At 41.1% G+C, this 16,856-nt stretch overlaps 1 protein-coding gene across 2 annotated transcripts in view; it reads right to left on the bottom strand.

The window, feature by feature from the left end:
* Positions 1–3,933: 3,933 nt before the first annotated feature.
* LOC124281630 overlaps positions 3,934–16,856 on the bottom strand; it is a 157,332-nt gene continuing 144,409 nt past the window's right edge. For both annotated transcript variants that reach the window (XM_046717562.1, XM_046717564.1), the window contains 7 exons: positions 15,463–15,582; positions 14,527–14,737; positions 14,032–14,170; positions 12,961–13,163; positions 7,422–7,584; positions 5,543–6,957; positions 3,934–5,072 (listed from right to left, as the gene is read on the bottom strand). In XM_046717562.1, the coding sequence (XP_046573518.1) occupies positions 4,872–5,072; positions 5,543–6,957; positions 7,422–7,584; positions 12,961–13,163; positions 14,032–14,170; positions 14,527–14,737; positions 15,463–15,582 (2,452 nt within the window). In that variant the 3' untranslated portion in view covers positions 3,934–4,871. The remainder of the gene's footprint in view (positions 5,073–5,542; positions 6,958–7,421; positions 7,585–12,960; positions 13,164–14,031; positions 14,171–14,526; positions 14,738–15,462; positions 15,583–16,856) is intronic.

Here is a 16,856-nt window from a genome sequence, read left to right as displayed (position 1 = left end):
TAAACATAACCAAAACAGGTACAGAAGTTCACCTTCACTGAGTGGTTTAACACTTAAGTGAAAATGTTCTGAAGTCAAGTTTCATAATATTTTCTGGCAAAAAAAGACATTGTGTCAATATTAAGTTTCCAACCGAAAACCATGTCACCTTTGGTTGGAAATTGAAGAAAAGAAACTTCAAAACAGCATTTCCAATGGTCACAGATACTTTTGTTAAAGTTATTGCCTCCTAATCCTGACCAATACATATTCCAAATGTGTAAATATCTATTGATACGCTCAGCAGGGTAGAAGAAATGTTAAATCCAGTGCTGGCAGATAATGAACAGACAGAGCTGTAGACAGAAGCTCAAACTGACAATGTCAAGGTCAGCAAATTTCACATCAAGGTCAACACATGAAACACTACGTTGGAAACGGCAAAAAAGGTAATCTCCACAAAAAAATATCACAACTAGCATAGCACTTTGATGCACAAATCAACAAAACATTTGAAAAGAAACAAAACACAATTTGGATACATACATAAATTTCACAAGAAAGGCTTAACACTTCTTTCACATGAAAATGAACAAAATCACCTGATATATTCCTTCTGTAGAGGACCATACATATTTACATCAAGTACAATGTTTAAAACATCCTTAGTACACCCAGTTCCTCTAAGGACTCTCATATTGTGCACTTTTCTTAAGGCCTCGGTGCTGTTAGAGGCAGCATCTCATCATTTACTTCTCCATGGCTTTAAGAGTTGTCTCCCTTGATTTACACCAACATGGCTCTTCAGACGAAGTGATTTCACTCAGTCCCTTGGAATTTGATTTGATAACAAATATTCAGAAATCTTCTATTTCCATAGTTGATTAAATCGGTCTAATTTATTTCATCATCATATATTTCATTAAATGTTTCAAATATGGCTGCCACAGTGGTTCTGCAGTTGATAGTAGATGAGTCTTCATAAACCTAGGCTGCAACACCACAGCTTTCATAACCTAGGCAGAAGCTCTACAGCTTTCACAAACCTGTAGCTAGGCTTCAGTTTGAATTTTTCAAACAGCTATTTTACCACAGCTATTTGAGTCTCATGAATTTTTAGAACTCCATCGTTCTGAAACTTCCAGCATTTACTTTGTCAAATATGTGTAATAAATGACAACTGTAAATATGGCAAGTAAACATGTAGTCATATTGTATACTTTAGTGTTAGTGCCAACTGTCTAGTGTCTTGTACAGCCATATAGCTGGAATATTGCTGAGTACGGCATTAAACAACAAACCAGCTCAGTATCTTGTGAGAAACCTGATGGAAGGATGTCAGTTTTTTAAACAAAAAAAAACTTCTGACACTTTAATAAACTATTTCTCTCAGTCAAATATTCAGAAACACACATCTAAGAAACAAACATTATTTAGTTTTTAATGAACAGAGAACATACAGCAGATCGCCCCCTGCTTGAAATCAGATGTATCCTCTGTTGGTCACTCAGCAGTAAATGGCTTACCTGAGCTTACTGAGGCGTCAAACCCATGGCAGATAGTCTTTCCCATCAACCGGACAGAATCAGCTGTGCTTGATCCATTGAACAAGTCTATCTACTTATGACCAAGAATGGAAGTCTGTGCTCAAGGTGAAGAAGCATACTAACTAGTCAATTTCCTGTCCACCTTGTTTGTTGACCAGGGCAGAGGAAGCACACTAAAACATGTCAAAGATTGGACGTCTGCTCTTGAAACTTGCAAGAATGCTTTTCGTACTATTTATTACTGACAGTTGCTCCAAGAATGGTCTAAAATGAATGTGTGTCCCGATATTACTATCCATGTCTAAAACAAAATTTTTGCTTAATATGTGTTCTTGGAAATTTCCACATGTCACTAAGGACTGATGTACTGAAATGGGCTTAGAATAGGAAAATGTGCCCTTGGGCACCCTCAATGCTCAAGCCTGTTGATCACAAATGTCTTTAATACAAACATTTCATGAAAATTTGGTTGACCTAATTACATTAATGGTTCATATATTGAATGTCTTTGTTGTCCCAAGAGCAAGCTAAAGTTGTGAAAACCACTGAGATTGTGATATCCTAAAGACCTTCATTGGAGGTAAGTGAGTATGGTTTTACGCCGCTTTTAGCAATATTTCAGCAACATCACGGCGGGGGACACCAGAAATGAGTTTCACACATTGCACCCATGTCAGGAATCAAACCTGGGTCTTCAGCGTGACGAGCAAATGCTTTAACCACTAGGCCCACTGGAGGTAAGTAAGTCAGTTGAATGTAACTTTTTTGCTATTTAAAATAAGAGGCCAGCTTTGAGAGAGACAGGAGAGATGTGAATGACTTGGGTGAAAACTTTAAGACTTGGTATGGTGCTTATTTACCGACTATTATAATTTTGGTGAGACTCTCAGAGTTAAATACTGGCTGATTCTGGCAATGTCTCAGAAAAATGTCAATATACTATTATAGGGAGATAACGACTGAGGCAATGAGACATGAGGACATCAGACAAGCAGCTGTGGAGTGACTACCCACATTATTGGGTCTGAATTTACACAAGGGCAGCCAGACCCAGAGACAACAGGGAAGAACCGCTCATGATTATGTCATTCATAATTACAGAACAAACAATAAAACAATCAAATCAACAATGCCATTCACATCAGGCACGACAGTAGTGTCCTTGGCAGGTCGACAACAAACAAATGTCATCCTCCAAATTACCCGTGTGTCTCTCGTGCATGAATTATCCCCGCCGACGCAGTACTGTAGGATAGTGGATCACTACAGTAGTGGACTCTGTAAGTCATTCATTCTTAACTGAAACAGGGGGAAATCATTTGTACTGGTGCCATTGTTGAGGTCCCTCCTCAATGTGTTTGTTTCCAGACCAAAACTGTAATCGGTAGACCCTGACCAGTTCACACTTTCTGTTTGTATTTAAAGTCACTAGCACAAATGTGTTCCACTTATCCACGCACAAGCCAGTCATTATCTTAATTTGGAGCTGCTTCATGGATATCCTGCAAGTAATATCTTTCAAAGAAATGAACATGTAAAAAACAAACCCTACCTACCCGAGGTTTGGATGTGCTGAAATTTGTTTGCCTGATAAAACCTAATACACTAGATACACAGAAGAACAAAAGGGTCTCTTGGTCAACAGCAATGGCAGCAGACTGACCATGAAACAGAATGTTGGGATATATAGAGTTACCTGTCCTTGCTGTTGGATCCCCGAGGTCCATAGTATTACATACTGGTTGTACAAGCAGATTAAACAGGACCAGGTGCCAGGCCCTGATGACATAGCTGATTACATGTAATCAAACTCAGAAAGCACTGATTGGTGCTTATGCTTTCAACCACTGGTTTGCTGTGTCTACAGTCAGTTGAGATGCTGCTGAAATATTGCTCACTGCAGTGTCAATCAAGCCAACTACAAGGTTGAAGATCGAAGTGAGGCTTATTATGGCTATATGGGGTAACATAACACAGCTAGCTTGGTCAAAAGATGAAAGATGTACCACATTATGACCTGTCGGCTCTAGACTGCTACACGATACAAGACAACCTGTGTATCTGTATATCGATTCACAGCATACACCACTTCATTTAATACATTGTGTAAAGTCTGGTGCTTGGTTACATTCCTGGATTTAGAAGCAGATGATATTAAAAAAGAAAGATCTGACCTACATGAAACAGTATATGCTTAGAACAAAACTCATCCTTGAAAATCTGGAGTATTTCCAATCTTACGATAAATACCCTGAACTCAATTTAAATCAGATTTGAAGTCTTCAGGTCTCTTCTGATTCAATCAATTTTATTGAGGGCAAGCACAAGGTCACAAATTCGGAAGTAGATATATGCTGAAAAAAGTATTAAGAGGAGGCAACCTATGTCTAATTTGAAGCATGGGGTAACATAACACAGCTAGCTTGGTCAAAAGATGAAAGATGTACCACATTATGACTTGTGGGCTCTAGACTGCTACACGAAACAAGACAACCTGTGTATCTGTATATCGATACAGACCACTTCATTCAATACATTATGTAAAGTCTGGTGCTTGGTTACATTCCTGGATTTAGAAGCAGATGATATTAAAAAAGAAAGGTCTGACCTACATGAAACAGTATATGCTTAGAACAAAACTCATCCTTGAAAATCTGGAGTATTTCCAATCTTACGATAAATACCCTGAACTCAATTTAAATCAGATTTGAAGTCTTCAGATCTCTTCTGATTCCATCAATTTTATTGAGGGCAAGCACAAGGTCACACGTTTGGAAGTAGATATATGCTGAAAAAAGTATTAAGAGGAGGCAATCTATTTTCAATTTGAAGCCAAAGAGCAAGATCAATTCTGGACAAAGTCAGTGACAAAGGAACTAAAATGATAATGTCAGTTCTGAAGCTAAGGTGGAGAATGGGTCTCGGGTATTTATCATAATACAATGGACAGATGCTTGGATAGTTGAGGATAAACAGAACAGTTCAAGCGTGTACCAGCTTCTGTGTACGTCTGGCAGCTACCTACACTGTGGATATGTGACCATAATCCTATAGTATGGTCGGATCACCAGGACACTGTACATACATTCACTGTTTCATTGATGTTTATCATGTGTTTGATAATTTCTCATCACAGAACACATGACATTTATCATGACAGATATCATGACATTATTGGGATCAGGTCTAAGATTCCTTTGCAATTTTGGATTAAGGTAAGTTTTCTTGACATACATGCTCTGAATAGTCATCAATGTTGACAAATAATGCTCATTATACCACACACATGATATTGGTGTCTCGTTAGAATGTGACACTGGTCGATACTGATAAGAAAACTTGAATTTAAACTTGACTCTCTTTTTCTGGCGAACATTTGATGAGCTTGCTGAGCTCCCTACGCTGATGTGATGTGACGGCAAAGTGCAGAGCCCAGAGGACAAGCAGGTTATTGAATGCATTCTTTGAGTCTCCGTCTAGGTGCGGACAAAGGCGACACACGTCCAACAACACCTTCACGCTGTCAAATGGGTTAGGAAAAGATACCTGAAATAGAAATTAATGATGTTCATGAAAAACATACAGCATGGTCCATAGAAATCTGAACTATAAAGTCCTGAACATACATATATTTCTCGCTGCCTACTGGTACGTGTTTATCAGGATACAAAACAAGTCTCTCAATCAAATGCTCATACAGTCAAATTGATCCTCAACACACATTAACGTGATATGATCATTCAAAGATGACCACGCAGGCAATGCCAGTTGAGAAAATGTTTTCTAATAATCATCAAACTTCTATCAAACCAAATTCATAGTCCTTGAAACCTGACATTGTAACAGATTTTTCAACTGGTTTGATGAACCTTTCCAAGAAACAAATCAAGTTGAAGACATATCCCTCCCAGGTTAAACTCAATCACTCCTGATGCCTGTTGCTTGTAACACTCAGTTTAGCATTGCTCAAAAATAAAAAGCAAGATCATATGAGAAGTTTATCTCAGTGTACTCACCACAGAGCTGTCTGGCACCCGCTTCAGTTCGTGCATCACATACTCCTGCTCTTCCTTCAGTACTGCCATGGTAACATAGGGCCTGAAATACTTCTCGTCTACGGGCATGCCATACCACTCATCTGGCACATTGATGTACTTGGCTGGATTCAACACACAGCTGGCCTTCCTCGGGCGCGAGTCAACATTCTCACAACTGTGTGGTTCATCTTCCCAGAGAACCTTCCGAGACTTGGCAAAAGTTTCTGTTCCAGAAAAGGACACTAACTCAATGTCTGATGGATCAACAGGGTTGCAGAGACTGGCCACAGTACCTGCTGCAGCAAGACCATCCTTGAGTCCATTAGGAACAGTGAAATGTGCTGATGATGGTGATGATGGCGATGCTGCCTGAGCACTTGCTCCATCAACAGCCTGACTTGATCCTGTGTTCTCGGTGTCATCCCCTCCACTGGTGAACCCGTTGATGAGACTGTTACTGTTCTCTCCTCCAGCAGCTTGTTGAGGTACTCGTTTGAATCCACTTGATTGGTAGTCCTTGGATTTATCTGCCAGCAGGTGTTTAGAGATGGCTTTATGGATGTAGCCAAGAGTCTCTGTCAGAGAATGTTTTTTGGCCTGTATGTCCCACAGTAGGCCTCTGGATATCTGTTTAAGTTTGGTGATTGATAACAACTGAACAGTGTCAGCAGTTTGGCACTTTTTGGATACATTACTTTGGTCATCGCTTTCAGATGGAATGGAATCCTTATCCAAGGCACTTTGCCCTCCTTGGGCACCCTCAGCATCCGTCCCACTTGCTAGCTCCAAGTCACTTACATCCTTCTCACTGCTGGCCACAGCCTTGCCTACTTCATTAGAAACCTCTTTGGAATCACTTGGAATATCTGTCTGACCTTGACCAACTGAAACCGACTGACCTTGACCTTGCACAACACACTGACCCTGATCATCACTTGGTATTGCTGGTTCACTTTCACTTTTAACATTGGATAAATCCTGACTCTGACAAGGAACAACACACTGGTCTTTGTCTTGACCTGATACAGACTGACCTTCACCTTCAAGTGGATTATCGGACTCCTTAACAGTCAACTGCTCAAGATCCACATTTGCCTGGACCTTGCAGTCATCATCTACTGATGCTTCGGCAGCCTGACCCTGAGCCAGGGAATCCTCCCTGATGGTGTTCTTCAAGTAATGCAGGATCGCAAGGTAGTAGTAGGCACGGAGGCAGTCCAGTTCTCGACAGCGAAGCCCCGAGGTGGACACACTGTCATCCTCCTTGATCTCGGTGAGGTAGCGTTTGAGTGAGGGTGCCTTCCCCGACCCCTCCACCTCCAGGTGGGCCTCCATGCTGATGAGGACTCGCAGTGCTGTGGCTTCCTGCTGCAGCTTCAGCAGGTACTTGGGACCTGGACAGAGAAACAACAGAAACCACTGATGACATTCAACAATAACAAAGTCATTTCAGCAATCATGGTTTCTCCATATGTAACCAATCTGGATATACAACATCATGCTGAAAAAAAATCTTATAAACCTTATTTTTGTCACATAGGTCTGGTCAATGAAGATATAACATAACATAACAGTAGCAACAGAGGTGACACGTGTAAATGATGTCAGGTGAGCATCTCCCAATGTGCCAGTAATACACAAGGGTGATCTATGGAACATTAAGCTGTCCCATAGCAATATACTACTGTCACTGTACCTACGTTTGAATTCAAACACAACTGGCATAAAAGGTCTTAACAGTGCTAATCATTGTCTTCAATTTTCAGTGCCATGATGTGGACCTATAATGAGAAGACCCATGATGTCGAGCGAACCATGATGTAGACCCATGATGTGTGGACCCATGATGTGGACTCACCCAAGGGCAGCATCAGCTGACACACAGCCTCCATGAGGTCAAGCTGACCCACAGTGTGCAGAGTGGACACTCCGTGTAGTAGGTGGTTGATGGCAGAGGAGGTCTCGCCCAGCAGCACGGCCAGCAGCGACAACGTCAGGTCCATGCACACTTGGAACATCAACTGTAACAACCACAAGGATACTGATAGTCTGGAGAGGAATGAAGGGCATAGGTGTGCAAAACAATAGTTCTGTCACCCATAAACTAAGTTGTGTGGTCTGAAAACCCCAGCAAAAACATGTGGATCGATACAAGACTTTTGCAGACTGTTTCTATTAAGCAACATGTCAACATTCTGATTCAAAATAAGAAATAAAAAAAACAATGAGTTGACACAGTGTATTCTGCGGCCCGCCCCCCAACCATGGGATGATGCATACCGTGAGATAGGATGAGTTTAAAAATTTGGAAATTTTAACATAAATTGTATATTTATATACTTATCCTATCTCACGCGATGGATACCCACAGACCTGCCCCACATCACAGATTACTGGAAGCTCCAAGACGAGAATGACAAGGGCAGACTGTCAGGTGATCATCGAAGCGATCTGCACGCTTATTGAGATGATTGACAGGTCCTGCTATGGAGTGGGGCAGAGGTCAGGGGTCAGAGGCCAGAAAGTTTGATTTAACTTAGCCTACAGCACGTTTCCACACATGGTCATACAAGAACAAGAGAGGTGCATACCGTGAGATAGGATAAGTTTAAAAATTTAATTACTTAATGCAGCACAGAGGTAAACTTGGGTCTTGAAAGTTACACAGTCATTATTATCTTCAGGTTCTGGTTATCTATGCGAACAACATTTGGTTCCAAATACACATTTTTGTCAGAATGTTTTCTAAGATTGAAACTATCATACAAACAGGATTGGCATGTTCAGGTAACTGATAACACAGACTCACATGTGGTTGTGCTCTGTATAAATTATACTTCACTACTGAGCACTATATGCATGCTCTAACATGTAATCTTAGAAATGTAATGGCACTGTTTAAAGGCAGTTCCCATTACTGTTAAATTGAACCAGAAAGCTTTACTGAAGAAAAGAGAGATGATGGAAGTAGTTATATTTGGAAAAGGAACTACATGAAAGATGGTTATCAATGTATTTTGAACTGCAGAACATATGGTATAAGACAAAATATTATGGATGTCAACTTCTTTAATTTGTATACACAACCTTTCTGGGCTTTTCCTTGCTCCTTCATCAGGTGAGTGCTAACTAACATGTGCACATATACAGGATATATATGCTTACAATAAACAAGAAGTTGACGTCCATAATATTTTGTCTTATACTTGAATACCAACTTCTAATGCCTCCCAAGAACCTCAAAACATATGGTGATCTTGGCGCACAATTTATGGCACCAAAATACCGTATGTATGCTACATCACACAAGTTTATAGTCCAGCTACTACATCGTAAAAAGATTATCTATGTACACATATAAAGCAAATGTGGATTGGAAACAAACTTGCACCCTAAGTCCTTGTACAGGTATCATATCATGGCCAATGGTCTACAATACTGAAAAATTAGAGATGATTGATTGACTGATCAAGTCAGAAAAAAAGGGCTTGCAATAAATCATACAGTTGGGTTATGTTGGCATGGCTCATTTGTCTTGACTGACTGACTGAGTTTGGTTTTACGCCGCTTTTAGCAATATTCCAGCAACATCACGGCGGGGACACCAGAAATGGGCTTCACACATTGTACCCATGTGGGGATTCGAACCCGGGTCTTCGGCATGACGAGCCAACGCTTTAACCATTAGGCTACCCCACCGCCCCTTCATTTGTCTTGAGCTGCATTAACCTATACGAGTGAGTGAGAATGTGGGTGGGTGGGTGAGTGAATGCATGAGTGAATGGGTGAGTGAGTGAGTGAGACTTAAGTTGTTTACTACAAAATCTGCTCAGGCTCAAAATAAAAAATGCTTTCACTTCTCTTCAGACTGACTGACTGACTGAGCTTTCTACGCTTTTAGCAATATTCAGCAACATGCGGGGACACCAGATGTGGAGTGAGTTTGGTTTTCATGACGAGCCAAGGCACACTCAGCCCACTTCTCTTCAGAGTGAGGAGTTGAGGAGTGAGTGAGTGAAAGAGTGACAAGTGAGTGAGGAGTGAATCTTGACAGCATGATGAGTTTAGTTTTATGCCAAGACGCATCCTCTACAAAAACACAGACTAATCCAGCACAACGATCCTCTACAGCCAGACCATCACAACAAGTCACAAAGGTACAAAGTCTAAATAATCACATCCTTTCTACACATTCAACCACACAGCATGACAAAATGATGCCTTGTGCTATAATTAAAAACAAATGGAGATCATTCGCACAGTTCAAACGGAAACCAATGGCCTTGATTCCCTGCCCCAACAAACTGACCAGCATGACCACCATGACGTGGCAACACATTAATCTCCATACACTGACGGACAAGAAATATGAGTTTCCATCAAAGCCCTACACTGTCACTGTTACTGCCTAGGGGTCTGAAAACTCAGCAGCAACACTTGTCGGTTATCTGTAATTACAACCTAGTAGTGTGACCATGTTCAATCACAGACAGGTCAAGAGTTCTGAGGGGGATGGAATTGATCGCTCCTCTCCCCTGGCAAGGTAATTGTAACATGGAACTGATGGGGCTTTGTATGGATTGGCCCTGCTGTGCCAAGTACAGAGATGTTACCAGGATCCAGGATCCTGGCATATCCTGGATTGGTTAGCAGGTTAAAACAACCCGCTTGCAGATTGATTTGACAGATTTAGTTCACCATTGTTATTTGTGCTTCCTCAGGGTGAGGGTTTCAAGGTCATGATTGGATAGTCAATGATGAAGTTGTGGATAATAGATTTCATCAAATCATCCTGTCAAGTACTGGGATGTTGTGACTCAGTTATCATTGATGGTGTTTCTGATGGCGAAACTGGAAACATTTGTCCTTGATTTCCTATATTAGGTAGTGCAGTTGCTGAAACTTTAACCAATTTAATTCTGACACTGGTTGAAACAGCTGATTGGAAACCTCAGGATCACATGTTTGATCAACACAGAGCTACTCTACAGGTCAAATCTGAACACACTGACAATTTAATGGTTTCTGACATTGACAGTTTCTGAATGAGGGGTCACTGTGGGAGTGAGTGAGTGAGTTTGGTTTTACGCCGCTTTTAGCAATATTCCAGCAACATCACGGCGGGGGACACCAAAAATGGGCATTGCTACCAGAAATGGGCGTCACTGTGGGAAGAAAACCCCAAATGATTCAGGTCTTAACCAGTTACCACCAAGCACTGATATGGCTTGGACAAACCTAAAAAATAACATTCAAACCTTCAATCATCAGTGGTGCAGCCAGGATATAGAGCCTACCTTTAGATAATGTTGGCCACTTACCAAAAGTGTTCATTGTTGCTGACGTGTGGTATTTCTTTCTTTCGGTCATCCTTCTCTTTGACATTTTGACAGCCCAAAAGATTTGATGATAAACTCATGAGCTTCATACAGGGAAACGAGCTCTTTACAGTCATTCATATTACAGTTTCGTATGCAAATAGACATACTAGCAATGTGCAGAGTTTAGGAAGCCTCGTATAGAATTCCAGAAGTTCAATATTTTGATTCTGATTTCCGAATGTTTGACACAGCTTTCAAAGAAAATAGTCGTATTTTGAAATTAATTACGCTCCCAATATACGAAAAGGCGCTAAAAATAATAAATTTGCACCATTTTTGCGCATACAATGAAGTGCCATGGTAAGTACAATTAGCAGGAATCCCGCAATTACACAGTCTGGCTGCAGCACTGAATCGTGGGTATCTTGTGAGCCCAAGGGACACAAGTATGCACAGCGAATCAGTGAAATCATTGTACCTTCAACAACAGGGCCACGGTGCCCCCAACACACACAGTCTAGGAAGGCTGGAGAAGTTACAGCAGATTTTGTGTCAAAACAGACATCATCAGTCATGGGAAATTCTGATTCTGATTATTAATCCTGACTTTTATTAACATTTTCTGACTTTTCATGTCATGAAACAGATAGTGTCGCTATCTTTGAACTGAACCAGATTCTCTTCAGATAGATAACATGAGACCAGTAACAGGCTGAACTACCATAGAGAAAAAAAAGAAATTTCGTAATTTTTCAAGGTAATTCCGTCAGAATAATTTTGTCAATGATTTCATTTTCCAGCAAACCATCAGTCAGGTCACTGGAGTAAGTGGAAACTGATGTAGTCTCTGAGGGCAGGTCCCTGTTTTGAGTTGCTACGACCATCATAAATATATGTTAAAGTATATGAGTTACAATATAAGTTGTATGCTTCTCTCGAGGGTACTACAGCCATTTTGTCTGCCTCTCGACTGGATTTTTAAAATCAGTGAAACATATTCTCATAAGCTTAAAACTGCAGTAAACATGGTTTATTATGTTTAAGTTGAGTGTGCAAACGATTCAATGTATATAATAGTTTAAACAAAGCAGTGAAAGTTGGTAAAATAAATGTGTACATAGTGAACTCAAAAACAGCTAATCGAATGTTTTTTTTAACTCTGTGCACTGCATGCGTCATATTATGACGTCATACCATTATTAGCAATAGCTTCCCGGCGGAGAGTTTTGCGGTTACCGTGGCAGCAGATAATATTTTTTCCAGTTGTCACCCTCCTGGGAGGGAGGACACAGAAACTTGTTAAAGCGTCATTGACCAATGAAATTAAACTAAGTATTTTACATGAAGGTAAGATAATAGTTGCAGATCGATAGTTTGATCGCTTTGTGAAATGAGGTCCTGGTTTTCTCAGTCATATTACATTGTACACAGTCACAAAAACCAGTCTGCTAATATATTGCCGATGTCATCATATTTCCCTTCTCAGATTCACATTGGGACAGAAATTTCCCCTTTCATCCATCTGCACTGCTAAAATCCTTAATGAGTTAATGAGTGAGTGAGTTTAGTTTTTATGCAGCTTTTAGCAATATTCCAGCAATATCACGGTGGGGGACACCAGAAGGGGGCATATTGCACCCATGTAGGGGATCAAACCCGGGTCTTCAGCGAACACTTTCACCACTAGACTACACCACGACCCCTACATGAAGCATGTCTAGAGTTTCCTCAGGTTCAGGCTGCATCTGCCTCCTCAATGGGACCATTTATATGGAGTTATCTAGCTCTGTCCAAGAGACAAAGAATACGTCCACTGTGACTGATGATGACTGCATCATTGAGTTACGATCCAGGTCACTGGGGCCTGATTACCATTAATTACAGCGGCCAGATCAAAGAGCCTGATCCACGTTATCTTCCTCTTCAACCAACACACTACTGATCCACCTTCTATCCCTAAGTAATCTTCATCACTCATGAAGTATAGGAAGCAAGTCTAGAAATGAACATTTGTTTAAAAAAAAACGGGAAGTTTTTCATTTCAGTATGAGCATGCAGCTGGACATCCTCCGTTACCTGCTGGGGGTCGATGTGACTCTGTCTCCCTGACTGCAGTTGCTGGAGAGTCCTGTATGTCAGAGTGAGGCTCTCAGAGTCCATGCCAATGTCCAGGTTACCGGACCAGACCTTCAGTACGTGGTGTGGGAAGGAGTGCTCTCCAACCATGTAGGGCTTCCATGGCAACACAGGATCACATTCAGCTACATCAAGGATGAAATCTGAAAATCATTGAAAAATTCATTTTATTTTAAACAAGAACAATTGAAAGGTCAACATTATTTTCAGATCAGTTTGTTTATATTCCATGAGCTGTCTAATGAAAGGCGCTGATGAAAATCGATGAGTTTTTTCCATTTCATTTCAGTAAATCAAACAACCATAACTGTTGACAGCAGAGCTTTTGAAAAATGATTTTAGAGTCTCTTCTTTGAAATACATAAATCTCTGGAGACATTAGTTTATGGTCAACCATAATTATAATTAATGATGGAAGTGCTGGTTTAACATTCCCAGCCCTAACTATATACCAGCAAGCAGCAATTGAGCCAGGATCACATAAACAAGTGGTTGATAGAGTGAACAATCACCCACAACATGGTTCAAACATACATGGTCAGGTCACAGCAGAAGTTGAGAGTCTCTGATCTAATGATACATGGGTTGGTTGGTTTGTTTGTTGTTTAACGCCACAATCAGCAATATTCCAGCTGTATGGTGGCGGTCTGTAAATAATCAAGTCTGGACCAGACAATCCAGCGATCAACAGCATGAGCACTGTTCTACACAATTGGGATACGATGACATGTGTCAACCAAGTCAGCGAGCCTGACCACCCGATCTTGTTGTCGCCTCTTATGACAAGCATGGGTTACTGAAGACCAATTGTAACCAGATCTTCACGGGTGTAATGATACATAGGAAAAGTACCAGTTCAGATACTACTGTCCACACACATTCATAATTAGTTAATATAAGACAAGTCTTATGCATGTCTTGAGATGAAGACAGTCAGTCCTACAGTTATACTTATAATAGACTTCCCAGTAATGATTTGCAGTTTGGTGAAGGTATGTCTGAATATCTCACCTGGAATGAAACCCTTCCCAGCTTGTACCTCCCCCCACTCTGTGAAGCAGGTGGGGTCCACCTCCTTCAGCGTCCCCGGCGTGACGGACTGCAGCTCCCGGACCAGCAACTCGTGCATGCTGAGGAACGGCAGCAACATCTAGCGGCAGAATGTAGATCAAACATTCAACACAGCATGCTACTAATCAGCACAGGACATATACAGATCAGGTAATCTCAAGTTGGTTGGTTGAAAGTGCACAAATATCAATTTTTCATAGTGATACCACGTCTTTATTGGATGAAGATGTCAGCAAACTATTTTGGATGCTGAGACTTTGTCAGTTGGACTTTACTGTCAGCGAAAGGAATTCAATCAACAGGACAGTATCAATAATACTCAGCAAGTTTTGAGACGGAGTGTATGGTAAGTTTATTCCCACAACACAACTATTTGTAACAATGATTCACCATCACAGAGGATGGGGACAATGCTGGTGATGGTGCTGTACCAACCTTCAGTGTTTCATGTTCCTTCAGGAACTTGTAGCCCTGCTTCCAGTCATCCTTGGCAATGAACTGATGAACCAATCTATGGGCATACAGAAATCCCTGAGGCTTTTCATTGGCTAACAGAGTCATGTGAGTGGCTGTCTTGAGAGACGATTGGTCAGTTCTCTTGGTCAACAGATTGGCAGCATCCTGGATCTGTTTCATAGCTAGGTAGCTGAAACCAAAGATTAAGAATTGGAGAGAGGTAGGAATTTCATTTATATCATGGATGATTTGACATTGGTTCAGTGAGAGGGTGAGTGAGTGAGTGAGTGAGTTCAGTTCTACGCCACACAATATTCCAGCTACATGGTGGTGATCTGTAAATAATTGTGTCTGGACCAGACAATCCAGTGATCAACAGCATGAGCATCGATCTATGCAATTGTGATATGATGACATGTGTCCACCAAGTCAGCGAGCATGACCACCCGATCCCGTTAGTCACCTCTTATGACAAGCATGGGTTACTGAAGATCAATTCTAACCCAGATCTTCACTGGTGGACATGGGTAGAAAGAAATGGGATAAAATTCTTATCATTTAATTTTGGAAACTTTGACAACTGGTCAATTCCATCTAACAAATACGATAATAATGGATTCTATGAGGTTCTACACTTTCTAAGCAACACAGTATTCAAAGCCTCATTACTGAGGGTTTGTACACAGTCCAGCTGCTGCATCTCCCAAAACAATTAACATGTACACATGCATTTATATACATCTAGTACACGAGACTGATTCTACACAGAATCTCCCCAAGGTATCAAACAGATGAACAGATCAAGGATGCTAATGAATACAGAGAACGTAAAAATGGCCCCCTTGCAGATTTAATGGACAAATGTGGCTACTTTGCCCGATCCCCTTAAGTCCTTTGACAACACTTCACCCTCACCACTTGGCAGCCTGTTCGTAGTTGCCGTCCTTCATCAACATCTGAGCCCACTCCATGTACAGGTCCTCCAACACTGGGTCAAGGGGAGACAACCTCATACGAGCTAGTGCCACAGCCTCCCTGCCAAGATAAAGTTCACGACACACAGTCATGAGACAATATATAGTAAACATATCTGCACAAACAACTTTACAAATATTGTTTGATTAATTTTCATTATTAAGTCATCTCTCATTAAACAGTGAGTGAGGTCACCTTGATTATTGTATCACATCATAAGTAATCTTGATTTGACCACCATATCCGTAAGAAGCCGTAGAGTGAGTGAGTGAGTTTAGTTTTACGCTGCTTTCAGCAAGATTCCAGCAATATCATGGCGGGGGACACTAGAAAATGGGCTTCACACATTGTACCCATGTGGGGAATCGAACCCGGGTATTCAGCAAGACAAACAAACGCTGTAACCACTAGGCTACCCCAATGCCCCCATATCCATAAGAATTCTTGATTAGACTACCAGGGGCTCCTTTCATGAAGCAACCTTTACTAAAGGTTAACCTTAACTCCCATTCTTTCACATTGCACTAAGGTTACCTTAGTGACTTACGATCACCTTAGTGCTTTGTGAAAGGAGGCCCATATCCGTAAGAAGAATTCTTGATTAGACCAACCGATATCCGTGAGAAGTATTTTTGACAATACCACCATAACCTTACGAACTCATTTGTTTTTACAACCATATCCTAAAGAACTCTTCTTGATTAGACCATGACAACCTTAGGAAGCCCTCATCATTAGATGAGAAACCTCAGAAAAATCTTCTTATCAGGCAACCATAACCTTACAAGGTCTACTGTCATAACCTATGGAAGCTGTCTTGATAATCTGATCATGATCTTGACAAGCAAAAACATATACCAATCTGACATAATGAGCATTGATGTCTGCCACAGTGGTTCCAAGGACATGTATGAACTAACTCACAGACCTTGACACCCAGTCACCTAAATTGCTTCTTAATCTAAATAGAACATCACAGGAGTCTTGATGCATGTAGTGATGCGCCAAATATTAACACTGATCATACCCTGAAACAAACTAATTTATCAAACAACATTTGACACTCATCCCAATAATGCCCATTAACTGCTGTGGCCATCCAATCCACATCTAGCTGCCCACGTTCTAACACTCATTGTAAGGGGCATCTATCCCTGAAGCTCCACAATGGGTCATCATCCAATCCACATGGGCCCACATCATCACTCAATCCATCTATCCCTGAGCTCTGCCCACATCCCATCTAGCTGCCCACATCCTCATTCAGCGTAAGGGGGCATTTATCCCTGAGGCTCCACAATGGGTCATCATCCAATCCACATCTAGCTGCCCAC

Source organism: Haliotis rubra, unplaced genomic scaffold (assembly GCF_003918875.1).
Source record: "Haliotis rubra isolate DU_JTF1 unplaced genomic scaffold, ASM391887v1 Scf286, whole genome shotgun sequence".
NCBI classification, from domain to species: Eukaryota; Metazoa; Mollusca; class Gastropoda; order Lepetellida; family Haliotidae; genus Haliotis; species Haliotis rubra.
This window is presented reverse-complemented; position numbering and strand designations above follow the sequence as displayed.